We start from the raw sequence: 14,873 nt of genomic DNA, 5'->3' as shown, positions 1-14,873 counted from the left end.
AAAACATCATCATATATATATATATATAAGATTTTCTGATGTTTTTGAAAGTCTCTTATGATCACCAAGGCTGCATTTATTGTTTTATCAAACAGCAAAATTTTTGAATATTACAATTTAAATAACTGTTTTCCATTTTAGTATAGTTTCAAGATCATGATTTTACAAAAATCTTACTAATCTTGTTAACATCCTGATTTGGCGGTCAAGAAACATTTGTTACTATTATCAATTTTGAAAACATTTGTGCTGATGAATAGACAATTCAAAAGAACAACATTCATTATTTATTTATTTAGTTAGTTTTTTTCTTTTCTTTTTTTTTTGTGGTGGTGCTTTAATTACGGACTCTACCACGTTTTATTTTTGAACATTCTGTGCTTCAAGCAAAAATTATCCAAATGTAAAAAATGCTTCAGGGCTTCCGGTTAAGATTAGTCACAAGATTAGTCGATGTCCTTCAGGCAGCTCACCAATATTTATAGGTTTGCACCTCACTAAATCTTTATTGAAGGTTTTTTTGCTGCGAAAATTAATGGAAACATATTTCCTGAACCCACAGCAGTGAAAAACAATGCACTCTTGAGCTCTATTTGGTCTGCAGGTGAGGCTATGTCTGGCAGATGCGTCCGGGGGGGGGGGGGGGGGGGGGGCAGATGATCAAGGGTCTCAGGGGAGAGAGGGAGGGCATGCATGGGCCAGGTCCCTGCAGTCGTCTGAATCGGTGTAGGTGTGCTGGACGGAGCCGGCTCAGGTGTTGCATGCACACAGAGAGACAAATTGAGTCATGATGCAGAATGGTGGTATCATGGGAAACGGTGTGTGTGTGGGTGTGATTCATCCTATTTGAAGCTGGACTTGTTCTCTCCTCACAGATACACTGGTCAGTGGGTGGTATCTTCTTTTCACATCTATGGAGGAACAGGAAATTATCAGTTTTTGTGGGCGGCTGCATGTTTATATTGATTCTTGTTCCACTGCTTTTTTGTGTGTGTGTATTTCTAGGGAGACTTTGCATATGCCTGCCCCATATACAGTGACCCTGAAAGAGAAAATATTCTTGTTCTATCTATTTGCAAGCAGTTAATGATCAGTGAGTTTGGAGGGGAGGCACACGGCTCCCCAGGAGGCCATGTGTTCACTGGCTGCTTCTGCAGCGGAGAGTGCGGCTCAGGAGCCTCATCAGGCTTCACATGAAACAAATAGGGTACGAAAATATCTGCTAAACTCTGTGTGTGCTGTAATCTGCCGGTCTCTGCTCCCTGTGTGGCCTAGTTAGAGCACTTCAGCATACCCAATGAGACGCATGTGTATTTGCATCTCACATGCATTAATGATAATTAAGGCTATATTCTTATTTTACATTAAAGGCTTGTTTTTAGATCAGCATCTTTTTGGCTTTGTTTATACAAGGTGTTTCCATTTTATGTTGAGATGAAAAGGGAAGCAAAATTAACTGAGGAAAACCAGGTTTGAATTTCAGAGAGAATACGTTCCAGTTCTAAGCAAACAATTGTGCTTATATGAATACGAGTACTAGTTTAAAGCCAAAGTGAGAATGAGAAGCAGTTCAGGTCAGTACTCAAACTCAGTTTTAGCACTAGTCAGTGTACTAGTTCAAAGTCAGCACAAGTACTAGTATAAGTGCTAAGTCAAAGTCAGAGATGCTGTTAGAATGTGTGATGGTCCAAAGTCAGTTTTTTTATTATGTGTACCAGGGAAAAGTCAATATTAGAGCTAGGCATAGTAATTAAAGGTAATTTCTAGTGCTAGTATGAGTGATAGTGATGCATCAAATTGAATTTACATAAACACCAAAAGCCCAAAACTAAAGTTTTCATTTAACCAAAGACTGACACCAAAACTAAGTTTATTTATTAATCAGTTACAAATATATTTAATAATCAACGCTCAAAAAAAATTATATATTGACATTTAATTATATTAACATTTAAATTGCACATAATGTTTTATCATCTGCATTTGTGATAAACCCCCAAACACAATCTTGAACTTTGCACTACATAAAGACTATGGAGCAGAGAAATGTTCTTTAAATTACAGGGTCAAATTCCTGTGTTCAAGCAATGTTATCCCTTAAAATTTATCACTCAGCACTTATAATTATTTTTTACAATCAGCTGGAACTAGAGGTTCATCATTTTAATAGCAGTTTTTTTGGGGGGTACCTGCATGCTATGAAATAATAATTTGTTCCTATGTTAATAACAAATGGCAAACAGAGTGGGATCTATTTATAATGGACAAACTCCTTGAAATTAGCCCCAATGTTGGAAAAATACATTTCTATCAATTTTCCAACCAATGGGATCGAATTGTTATATACCTGCCATAGAAAAGGTCATTCCAGGATGAAACACAAGTTTTAATACTAGGAGAAGATCCTCCAACATGCTCTCAATGCGAAATCCTTTATCCCTAGAGCATGTTTTATTAGACTCTGCTGGTTTTAACCCTGTGAACTCTTTTAAAGAGATTTTTAACAGAGTTTAGCCAATTTAATTTTTTAGAGTTTTTATAAAATAAATTGAAGGAAAAAAGATATAATTTAGTCATTATTTTTCCTTTCCATGAAAATAGCCACATAAGTTGTCTAGCATTAAACAAGTATATCAACTTTTTAATGTCATAAATTTGTTTGTTCTCAAATTTGTTGTTAAATATACTGTAAGGATTTAAAATATAGTTGTAATATTGTAATAACTTGTTTTTTATATTCAATATTTAATTTAGTGTATCTTTTTAACAAAATGCTTCTCTCTAGAGTGCTTTTTCTAGTGGACAAACAAGCTATATGAACACTGAATGTGTGACATTAATATTATGTGACATTGTTTACAAGCTTTTAAATGAACATCTTTCCGCAGCTGAAACACTGATTAAGCGATTACATGGGATATGATACATTTCAGTAATTCGTACTGTTTATTTCAACATTTTTGGAATATTTATATTAAATCAGAGTCAGGATAGGTACTAGAAAATGTGATTATTTAAAATTGTTTGTTTTATGTGTACTAGTTCAAAGTCAGATCAAAAACTACTTAGTTTAGTGCAAGTTAGTTCTTGGGCTAATAGGTGTACTACTTCAAGGACATTTCCAGTGCTAGTATGAGTACTAGTTTAAAGTCAGAACATTTATGTGAAGTCAAGATTAGTACTAGAACTACAACACAACCAGATCTAGCCTTGGTATAAGTACTAGTTTAAATTCAGAGCTTGCCATGTTTAAATCTAATACTAATATGAGTACTTGTTCAAAGTCAGTTCTGAGTATGAGAGGTAAAATCAGGATTGGTAGAATATGTGATGTTTCAAAACCTGTTTTGTAGGTATACTAATTCAGGTCATTTCTAGAGCTAGTGTGAGTACTTGTTCAAAGTCAGGACTAGTACTAAAATTAGCACCAGGATTAGTGCAGAGCCCGATCTAATGCTAGATCTTGCAATATGTAAGTCCAGTACTAGTTCAAAGTCTTAATATTAGTGCAAGAATGAGTACTACATTAAAGTCTCTGGAGCAAAGATACTTGAGGTACTACAAAACAGTATTAGTTCAAATACACTACTAGTTTTAGTATCTAGAATGTAGTACTAGTTGAAACTCTTAATATTATTAGGTCTTTAAGTCAATATTATGACAGTACGGGATGAGTACAGATTTGTTCTAATGTTGTAGATCGAAGATAGTTTTAGTTATGTGTTATAGCTCAGCTCAGTGCTACTACTGTATATGCGTCTAGTATGAGTACAAGTTCCTTATCAGTATTTATAGCTACTTGTATTTGAAGTCAGTACTTAAAAAGTATGAGTAGTAGATCAAAGTTTTATTCGTCACATGGATCTGGTACAATAGCAGCATGATGTTTTCATTCAACATGTTTCACATGTTGGGCCAAGATTTCCCACTTGGGAGGAAATCATGCCTAGTGTTCTGGTGCAATGTGTGCTTTCAGCAGATATTTCTCATACATGTTCAAACTAGTCCACACACCACAGTACTACTTTCAACTAGATTCCAGGTGGAGTGTGTAATCACAACCGTTAACTCAATATAGCCATTCTTCAGCATGAGGCATCGCAGCTCAGACACCCTGACCGACTACACGCTAAATACCTCGCTGAAGCATTCCAGCTTCATTTAAGATCATTGATTTTCTTTAGCACTCTTTCTTCATGGCCCAGTTGTATTTGTGCTTTTGAATACTGTCCCTCAGAGGGAGGCTTGTTTATTTGATGTGGGATGGATTTGATTGTTTTAGGACCCCTGGGGATGAGAGGACTTGGATGAGATCTGTAGAGCTGGCACGGCCGTCCACAGCTTTTGCTCCACGTCGGTTTGAAGGCATAATCCTTCATTTCAGCAGCGCCACTTTACTTTGATAAATTCAGGGATGGAACTTTGATAACGTTATCACACGCAATATTCATAAGGACTGCCATGAAAGACCTGCTGTGTTTCAGATCAAGAAAATGGTTGTAAACATATCTTAAATCTCTGGTGACTGGAAATTTCTAAAAGGAGGACAAGCTTTTTAGCGCAGGAAATTGCATGGACTGAGTAATCAAGGAACTGAGGCCTCACAGGGATACAATATTAATGAAATTGAGGATTTTGTAGAATTTAGGGATAATCTAAATCCTGGAAATGTATTCTGTGCACATCCATGTTCAGTTTTATTAAAGGGGTCATCAGATGCTACATGCACTTTTACAAATTGTTTGAACTGAAATGTGGGTTGCCAGTGTGCACAACCACCCTATAATGATAAAAATCCACCCAGTGTTTTTTTTTTATTTATTTTGTATCTCATTAAATAATTTCCCTTTTCTCAAATTGAGCTGATCTCATGTGCCTGTCACACAGACAGTCCCCTCCCATGATAGTTTGATTGACAGTAGGGTTTCAGCACAGACTGGACTGGCGTCTTACCTTAGAGTCCACCATTGGACAGATGTAGACCAGTGTTGGGCAAGCTACTTGGAAAATGTAGTGAGCTAAGCTACCAGTTACTCTATAGTAAATGAAGCTTCACTACACTGAAGCTACCCCACTGGGAAATGTAGCAAGCTATGCTACATCAACAGTAGCTTGCTACATCTATGCTACTTTTAAAATTACATTTTTATGTTGAACACGTTTTATTACAAGTCAATGCAATCTCGGTGCTCAAAACTGTCAGTCAAACAGATAGGCAGGTGTAGTTGTTTAGTTTAATAATTTTTTGTGTTCCTTATCAATTTGGCAACAAAAACAATCAAAATACATGTAATTAACAATGTGCGCACAAGTATGTGTATGCACCTGTTGCATGGGCATGCTTAATATACTGAAGGACTTTGAAGAACAAAATGCAAGACCAGACAAAAAAATGGAGAGGCTGGACCCTGATAATTTTGCAAGCAGCATCTGAAAACATATTTTCTCTCTGTTATCTCGGTCAGTGTCATGTACTTGTCGAGGTACGGCCACGGCGACTCACTCCTCGGGATTAACTGTTCTCCGACCTCATCCTGTGCCATCATTTCATCAAATAATTTTTTGCGTGACTGGCCAAGGAGTGGTACCATCCGGAGCAGAAGGTGGCGGTAATGCATCATAAATATGGTTGGTTGCTATCCACCGTAAACACGAACAAGATGAAGTAGCGCCGTCGCGTCACTACTGATCCAGGATCAGCGATCTTAGCAGTTGTTTTTCCCGATTTGAGTTTGAGCTTCAGAAATGCTTGCGAAAATGTAGCTTGTGTGGAAGCTGCAGCACTACTTGGTAAAAAAAAAAGAGCTTCACTACTGAAAAGCTATTTGATTCAGAAAGCAGCGAAGCTACGACCAAGCTACTGAGAAATGTAGTTAAACTAGTAGCTTCGCTGCTTGTAGCGACGCTACTGCCCAACACTGATGTAGACAACAATGATTCCTAAGCGATTGAGGTGTTCTGTTGTCGGATGTAACACTAAACATAGCAGTCATCATTTACTCCTGACATGTTAGCAGCTAAAGACACTGTGGATTACATTTGTTTTTGAAAGGAATGCACCCCTGGTCTACCTAAATGCGTATATGTTCATGCAAATCGTTTATGGTCCAGCTTCACCTACAGAATAAGTGAGTGTAAGGTTTTTTTAATGAATCTTTGCAAATGGCCTTTCCTAATAATGTGCTAATTAGCAAGTTTCACAATGAATGTGGCTAAAGTAAACAGTCCCTCAGAGAGCGGCTCGGAAGAGAGGGGCGGGGTCAGCAGAGCTCATTTGCATTTAAAGGAAAATGCTACAAAACAGCTTGCTCTGAAAAGAGCTGTTTTTGACAGGGTAAAAAGGGTGTTGTTTTACACTACCATTGATCAATTTTAACCAAATTATTTTACAGACTTTTCGTTAAGTAAAAGAATCATATCAACTTGGGTATCCGATGACCCCTTTAAAAGAGTAGCAAAAATGATAATTTGCTGGAAATTTACCCACCATCAGGCCATCCAATATGTAGATGAGTTAGTTTCTTCATCTGAACTGATTTGGAGAAATGTAACATTAGTAATTTAGGGTTTACATAACTTGTTCATTAATGGATCCTCTGCAGTAAATGGGTGCCATAAGAATAATATTCCGAACAGCTGATAAAATCAACAATCCACACGACTCCAGCCCATCAATGAATGTTTTGTGAAGTGAAACGCTGTATGCTTATAAGAACAAAAAATTATCATAAGGATGTTTTTAACAACAACCATTGTTTTCAGCTAAAATATAAGACTTCACCCATAACATTGCTTTCCTCAGTGAAAACGTTTATTGAAATCAGGAGAGAAATATTCACAGAGTGTAAACCGTTATAAACAAATGTTTTCAACAGTGGACAACAGGAGATTGTCTTTCACTGGAGGAAGAGTTATCATGGATTTTTTTTTTTTTATGAACTATTCCTTTAAGTATTAACTAAGTGTTAATTCCTGCGGAGAAGTGAAAATAGAAACTGAAATTTATTCTGTTATTGACTCATAGTTATATAGAATAAAATGAATATGGATAATATAACTGTTTGGAAGAATATGATGATGAATGTTTCAGTTCATATTGACCTTGGTATTCTGGAGTTTGAAATATTTTCTGAATCCCTAGATGCTTTGTGAGATAATGAAGGTATTATTTCAGTAGAAACATCTAAGACGCTAAAAATCAGGTCTCCATTTCATCTCATTTGTCATTATTCTTTCCTGGTGTGCAGACAAGACGCAACCATCTTCTGATTGTCTGATGCTCCACATCCTCATTGACCTGTTTTGACAGAGCAAACAAGGAAACTGAAAGCGAGAGCCTCAGTGCATCCACATGTCTGATGTAGCTCTCTTTGAGTTGTATGACGATTTGGTTCTACGACGTGAAGATAATGAAGTGTGCAGTGAATCAAGGCCTGCAGGCTGCTTACTGAAACATGCATGCCATAATCTCAAATCCACTTTCATACACAAATCCATATTTTATGTGGAATATAAAGGTTGGGTGGTTATTTTGTGATGCCTGTTGGATTTGTAGTAACAAAAAATCTTTTGTAAAAGTCCATTAAAAGACAAAATGGGGTAATATTACAGACATTACATTAAATACAAATTGTCCTTTTCCTAATTTATTCCTCTTATTTATTCCTCTTTTTTTTAAAGAATATATAAATGTTTTTTTTTTAGCATTGGAGACTGTGTGACATTTGTCAAAAATATCTAAACAAATACAAAGAGCATTTAGAATATATATATATATATATATATATATATATATATATATATATATATATATATATATATTTATATATATATTTATTTATTTATTTATTTTGAACCAGTAATAACCTTTGGCCTGTAGCTTGAAATAGTTATAAAATTTAGATATGATTTATTCTGTGATGCATTGCCTGGTGGCAAAAAAAAAAAACGTACTGTACTTTTCTAAACAATTGTTTGTGTTTTGTACATAAGTTGAAAATTGATTGTTGTGGTTTGTTGTGCAATGATTTAGTTTTGATGATTTTTTTTTTATGAAACTATTACTCCATCAATACTGAATTTAACATTTATTTCATGTTACAGTCTAAAAGACAGAGTTGTTTAAAAAAAAATAATAATAAAAACTTCTGTGTTTTATGTTTATAGCCCGGATAGTGAAAAGTAAGCAGTGGTGTGAGATGTCCCCGTGTTCAGAGGGTGAGATCTGCGGACTTCTCTTCAATCGCTCCGGATGGACCTGCACCAAAGGCGGTGGCCGTATTAAAACCGTCACAGTGAGACACAATCTAAATATCTGTACAAATTCAATTTATTCACTTAGTTGACGCAATGTTGCATCATTCACACCACCTGTGTTTCAGCTCATGGGATAACACGTTCTAATGACTTACATTAACTGACATAATTTCTTTATATAATGCTTAGTGGATCATTAGTTAATGAGCATTCATATAGACACTGTAGAAAAATCATTAGACATCTTAAACATTCATATATACATATTTTACATCAGCAGCTGATCTGTTTAGCAGTATGTGATGTTGTTGTTCATTATGTATTAATGCAAGTTATTATGCAAGGGTTAATGTAGTGTCCTCTATCATTATTTCGAAATAAACCCTGACGGGGTGATCAGGACCACAAAGCAACATGTAGGGGGTCTTATATTACCCTGAACGCGTTTATTTTGTGATAATTACCTTCTGACTGTATGGTATTTAATGTAAATGTACATTAGTTTTGTAATTATTTTTAATGAGAGAAGAAAGACTCCTCAGAGTGATGTGAAAGACAGAGTAAACTGGTTGCCTGGGATAACAGTCAATTATGGTTAAATAGTTTTTATGGTAAAATATTTGATAGCAGAATGCATCAACTGACTAATCAGACCAATGAAGGAGCAGTGTACTAAAACATAATGCATCTCTTTTGGCACAGGTTAACTCCACCCATCTTTTCTCAGATGTTTTACTTTTACTTTGTATGAATAGCATCTATAACTATTTGTGTTTAGTGTAAATATGACTCTTGGTGCGAACAGTATTTACCACTCTGTACACTCAGTATATATAGCATATAACTTTTTATGTACATTACTGTCAGTTCAAATTTTTTTCAAATTTTTTGGGTCAGTAACAGTTTTTTTCCACCTTTCTTTTATTAAAACATTTTTGTCTTCAATTCTTTAACAAAATTGGGTAAAAATTAGGGATGCACCGAAATTTCGGCCACCGAAAATTTTCGGCCGAAAATGGCCTTTTCGGTTTTCGGCCGATAGACTTTTATCACCGAAACAACACGGCCGAAATGTTGTGATGACGCAAACAGAAACCGCGACCTGCACGTGCACCTGCATAAGGCAGACAACGAGCTCCACGCGACATTCACCAGTGAGAACATTCTCTCTCTTCGTATTCCTTTATTCGCAGCACTAAAGCGTCTCCTAACAAAGAAATTAAGACGGATCACGAAGTAAAAACAAAGAAAAGTACAGTCTTATAGAGTCCGTTAGCACACGTCTCACTGAGATCTTTTCGGATCCTCTGCACTTCATCGCGAATGTGCTTGATCCGCGTTATAAAGACCATTACTTGGATGCGGAAATAAGGCAGCGCGCACGAGAAATGATCCAGGCCGCGCTGGATGCGGAGAACCCGCGTGGAGACGGAGAAGCGCCAAGCGCAGGAGACTGATCAGAGCGCAGAAAAAAAGACTGGTCTCTGCACCAGATGAGTGGCATGCACCATCGTTGTCTGATATGTTCAGTGGAATTCTGCAAGAAAGTGCCTCAAATAATAATAATACGTTGGCTATTTTGTTCTTAGGCTACTATATATACACACACACACACACACACACACACACACACAAACATACATACATAATATCAGATTGTAGCCGTATTTATGCTAGATTTCTGCTTTAATTTGATAAAAATGTTTATTTATGCCCTGGCCCTATTTAAATACACTCTCTCAAATATTTCTCAAATGTCAGGCAGATGACAAGCTCAACTGCTCAACAGCTAGATGGTTATCTGTCTGAAGTCCCCATCCCCAGAAGTGATAACAGTCTTGCCAACTGGAGAAGTAATGCACTTTCTAGTCCTACATAGAAAAATTTCAAATGCACTTCACCTAAATGCACTTTGTTTTTATGAGAGAAATGTTCATTTTAAAACCTTTCTGCAGGCCAGTAGGCCTGTACATTATTATTAAATATACACATGAGTGGGATACATTTTTAGTTTGAATTTTATTTTATACTGTGCATTGTTGCAATGTGCTTAATAAATATTTGCATCATTTTTAATTGTGTATTTTTATGTTTTTTTTTTTAAATAAGTTATGTAATTGTAATTATCTTTGAAACTTTAATATTAATTTATGCAATTGCAATGTCTTAATTTTAGTAAAGTTAGTACACGGTCATAGCAATAAATGCAATGGTACTAATAATTGGCATAATTTCTTTCGGTGTTTCGGTTTCGGTTTTCGGCCTTGGTTTTCTCTTTTTCGGTTTTCGGTTTCGGCCAAGAATTTTCATTTCGGTGCATCCCTAGTAAAAATTAGTTGATCAATACCACATTAGCACTGGAGATTTTGTCAAGAATTATCTACAAACATAAAGCACATTTTATGCATTAAATTCATTATTAATTTAATCGTTGTTACAAATTTTTTATATAAATGTTGTTCTTTTGGATTTCTTTTGAATCTTGTTTCATAAGAGTCCTGATAAAAAATGGTTTCCACATTTATAATAAGCAGTACAACTGTTTCCATCATCCATAATAATAAGAAATGTTTCTTGAGCAGCAAAATCAGCATATTAGAATGATTTCTGAAGGATCATGTGGCTCTAAAAGCTGGAGTAATGATGCAGAAAATTCAGTTTTGCATCACTGGAATAAATTACATTTTACAATAAATTCAATACATATTTGCATTTGTAATATTATTTCACAGTTACAGTTTAGTGTTTTTACTGTAATTTTGATCAAATAAATGCTGCCATGGTCTTCTAAAACAACAACAAAAAAAAAAAAAAATATATATATATATATATATATATATATATATATATATATATAATATATATATATATATATATATATATATAATATATATATATATATATATATATATATATATATATATATATATATATATATATATATATATATAATATATATATATATATATATATAAGAAAATAGCCAGTGCTTGTATTATCAGGAATTTCAGAAGGAAGTTTGCATATAACAGTTGAGCCAGTGGTTTTATTTTGTGCATTCGCCATGTGAATAAGAATTAGAATTTAGATTCAAATTGGAGCAAAAAGTGTAGTAGACAAAATCACCTTTTTTAGAAGTTCATCCTGAAAGGCTCCTATTTGTGTGAGTGGCTGCACTGGAGATCCATTGAGCCCAGTGATGTGAATCTTTGTTTGTAATTCGTTGCCTACATCACAGGCATAAGTGCAGAGCTCAGGGGGTGTTTGGGTCATAATGCCCCTGCAGGCTCCTGCCCCATAATTTCTTGAGTCATTCTGTTTTTTTTTGTGTGTTTTTTTTAAGGTTACTACTGCACAAAATAAAAAAGAGCAAATATGCTGAATTAGAGGGTGTTTTCAGAAAGAAAGAAAAAATGGATATAGAGGAAACGAGTCTGAATATTAAACAAGTGTGATTCTGCTCAGGTTAGAGGGGTTATGCCATTCAGACAGAGTTGCTGAAATCATTCATGCGTTATTCAGAGGGCTCGAGTTTTCATGGCTTTGTGCATATTTATGACTTTATTTGCAACATTTACATGCATGCCTTGGCTTTTATTTGTTTTTGCGTGAAAACAACATATGCCCTATTTACTTTTATTGTGCAAGATTCATCAGTGCACATCAGGGTTATTATATTTAACTAAAATAAAATAAATATTACCTTTTAAATTTTATTCAACTAGTTGCTTAGACAGCATTCTTCATTTTAATATAGTTTAACTTGACGAAATAATAAAATTAAAATTCATAAGACAATATATTAAAAAGAATAAAAACTAATAAAAAATAAACAAAATACTAATTAAATCTAGATGAATAGATGACAGTTTGAACCAATGTGGGCATGGTGGTGGGTCTAAGCTTCATCGATCATTCATGTTTTGCGCAGAGGAACAAAATGCCTAGATTTCTTTGACGAATCAATGCTGGTCAAAACGTTCACTACACAGCCTCTGAATGTCCAAATGAGACAAATGCGATACCTGAGTCTCGATTCGATTCGATGCCTCTTTGAGGGTTAACATTTCGAGAAGCGAAAAGCTGCATGTTTGTAATAAACAAATCCATCAAAGGCATTATAACTGTAAACTGTCACTTCTGGCAAAAATGCAAGTCCATAATTCATAATAACTCTTCCTCCACTGTTTTCACTTGTAAACAGTGCTTGATCTGTGCATATTTCTCTCCTGATGCAGACAAGATGACTTTTTCACTAGAGACGCAACATTATTGATGGAGTACCCGTATATGAACCTTATTTCACCTGGGATTTAGACTCATCCTCGTGCACTCATTGCTTATTTGGGAAATATTATTTTTTTATGTGTGTACATATTCTGCACGTTTTTTTATCAAGCACCTCATGAAGTGGAAATATTTTACACAAAAGTTTGATTTGCTGTAGCAATCTTAACAACTACAAGTATCATTTTTGCTGCTGTGTTATCAAGGTAACAGTCTTGTTCATAATACAGTGGCAGGGACGTATGCCATGTATTGTTTTTCAATATCTACTTATAAGTCTTACTTGAAGTGCTCTGCCCTTGGAAATGAGTAGAGATGCTCACTTTCCGATAGAATTCGTCCCTCCATCTTTCTTACCATCCTTCTTGTGTGTGTGTCTGTCTGTCTGCCTGCTCACTAGCACTTGTGCATTGGTTAGTGTGTTTATGTGGTTGTGTAGGCATGTGTGTGTGTCTAATCTGCGTGTGTCTGTGCCCGCAGCCTTGTGTCTCTCAGCCTGGAGCAGCTGCCGCAGATTTCATGCCCCTGTTTCCTGCACCGTATAATCTAGTCTGACAGCAGAGAGGAGTTTGCATGGGAGTCGTTTACTTACATGAGTGTGTATGGAGTTGAAATGTGTCTGTGTGTATGTGCAGATGTTTACTTCTGTGCGTGATTATGGATAAGTGTCCATTTGTGTGTGATTGCATTTAGAGTGTGTGTGTTTATGAGAGAAAGAGAGCGAGAGAGTGTATCCTTTCAAAATGCCTCTTTTTACAGTAGACTGGATGCTACTGTGTTACGGTGTCAGGAAAGGTAGTTTTCGGCAGATTTGTGACAGCTATTCTTAGGAGCGATATAGATATGCTTCTGTGAGGTCTAGCAGGAAATTAGTTAGATTGTATGATTACAAAGTGAAGGAGATGGTTCATAAATCAGTGGATGTGGAATAAAGAAGGTTGTACGTTCTTACAAAACCGTGAAAGAGGAAATTTAGTTGCAATTGCTGACCTATATGGGTTTTTCAATGGCTAATGGTGATCTAGATAGCAGGGCAGTCGGTGTAATGCTGACATGTTCATGTTTTAACCCTATACAGCCTACATAGTATCATATTTAAGATGGGAATTGATAAGGCTTCAACAAGATCAAAACTTAGCTGAAAACCTGTTGTACATGTACTACTGTAGTATGTCATCTGTCATCTGATTGATAGTTTGTACTCTTCTAGCAAGTAAAAGGCCTGTAAGTATCATTCTAAAAATTATACTAGTTCACAGTACACATTTTTTTTTTTTGCCATGAAATCTGTAATGATTTTTGCAATAACCTGAACCTGAAACCTGAATCCATACATTATTTTTTTAGAAAAAATATGTTAAAATATGAGTATCAAATATGATACATCATATTTGCTATTGAGGCTTTCATCAGACTTTTTTAAATCAATAATAATTGTATTGTATCATGTTACATTTTTTAATGGACAATTTTTTTTTACTAAGATTATACTACATATCTTTATATGCAATTTATGTATTCTGCTATACTGTTATAAAATCTCATTGATTGATATTACATGCTGTACGAATTTAATCTTTAATCAAATATAAATATAAAGCAACATCACAAATTTCATATTTTTGCTCAGTTGGGCTTCTGAATAAAGCTGGGGTGTTTTCTATCATATCATATTATGAGCCATAAAGTCTTGATGTACAAAATGCAATACAAAATATAAAACACATATCAAAACTGTTTTTTTTCCCCTTACTGTTATTTGATATATCAGGCCATACAAGGTTAATGATATGCACATATTGGCAATAATCAAATAAACAAAATATCATTCATATGTACATCAATATTCATTTTACACAAAACAGTCTTCAATAGTGTGGTCAGAACCCTGTCAAGGGGTCTTGTATCAGCCTAAAGGGGTTTATTTTGTGCTGAAGATCAGCTGACTGTAGATTATTTAATTTATTACATGCCTGCTTACAATTTGAATAAATAAGGGCACATGAAATATTAACTGATTTATTATTTTATTATGTGAGAAGAAAAAGACCACGCAGTGGTTTGAGAAAATTTAAACTAGCACAGCTATGTAGGAAATAGGTTGCTTGTAATATCTGGAGAAAGCTATCCATTAGCATTGCCATTCATCTCAATGGCAGGTTCGCGGCTAAAATACAAGTCTATTTCATAGTTTTACGAGCTTTCCAAAAAGAAGTGAAAAGTGAAATTGCTGTGAGTGGGACTGAATCTGTAAATGTTGCAGTTTGTAACAACGCTGCCTTGTGATTGTGTAATAAAGTTGCTGTATTCATGCAAATATTGACTGAATA

At 35.1% G+C, this 14,873-nt stretch overlaps 1 protein-coding gene across 3 annotated transcripts in view; it reads left to right on the top strand.

Moving 5' to 3' along the window:
• The window catches only part of LOC113074137 (protein FAM19A5-like), a 46,319-nt gene that overhangs the window by 16,799 nt on the left and 14,647 nt on the right, over positions 1-14,873 (top strand). For all 3 annotated transcript variants that reach the window (XM_026246874.1, XM_026246875.1, XM_026246876.1), the window contains exon 3: positions 8,167-8,294. In XM_026246874.1, coding sequence (XP_026102659.1) covers positions 8,167-8,294 — 128 coding nt within the window. The remainder of the gene's footprint in view (positions 1-8,166; positions 8,295-14,873) is intronic.

The sequence above is a fragment of the Carassius auratus genome, unplaced genomic scaffold (genome assembly GCF_003368295.1).
Source record: "Carassius auratus strain Wakin unplaced genomic scaffold, ASM336829v1 scaf_tig00013767, whole genome shotgun sequence".
NCBI classification, from domain to species: Eukaryota; Metazoa; Chordata; class Actinopteri; order Cypriniformes; family Cyprinidae; genus Carassius; species Carassius auratus.
The sequence above is the reverse complement of the archived record's forward strand: the minus strand, read 5'-3'. Positions and strand labels throughout refer to the sequence as shown.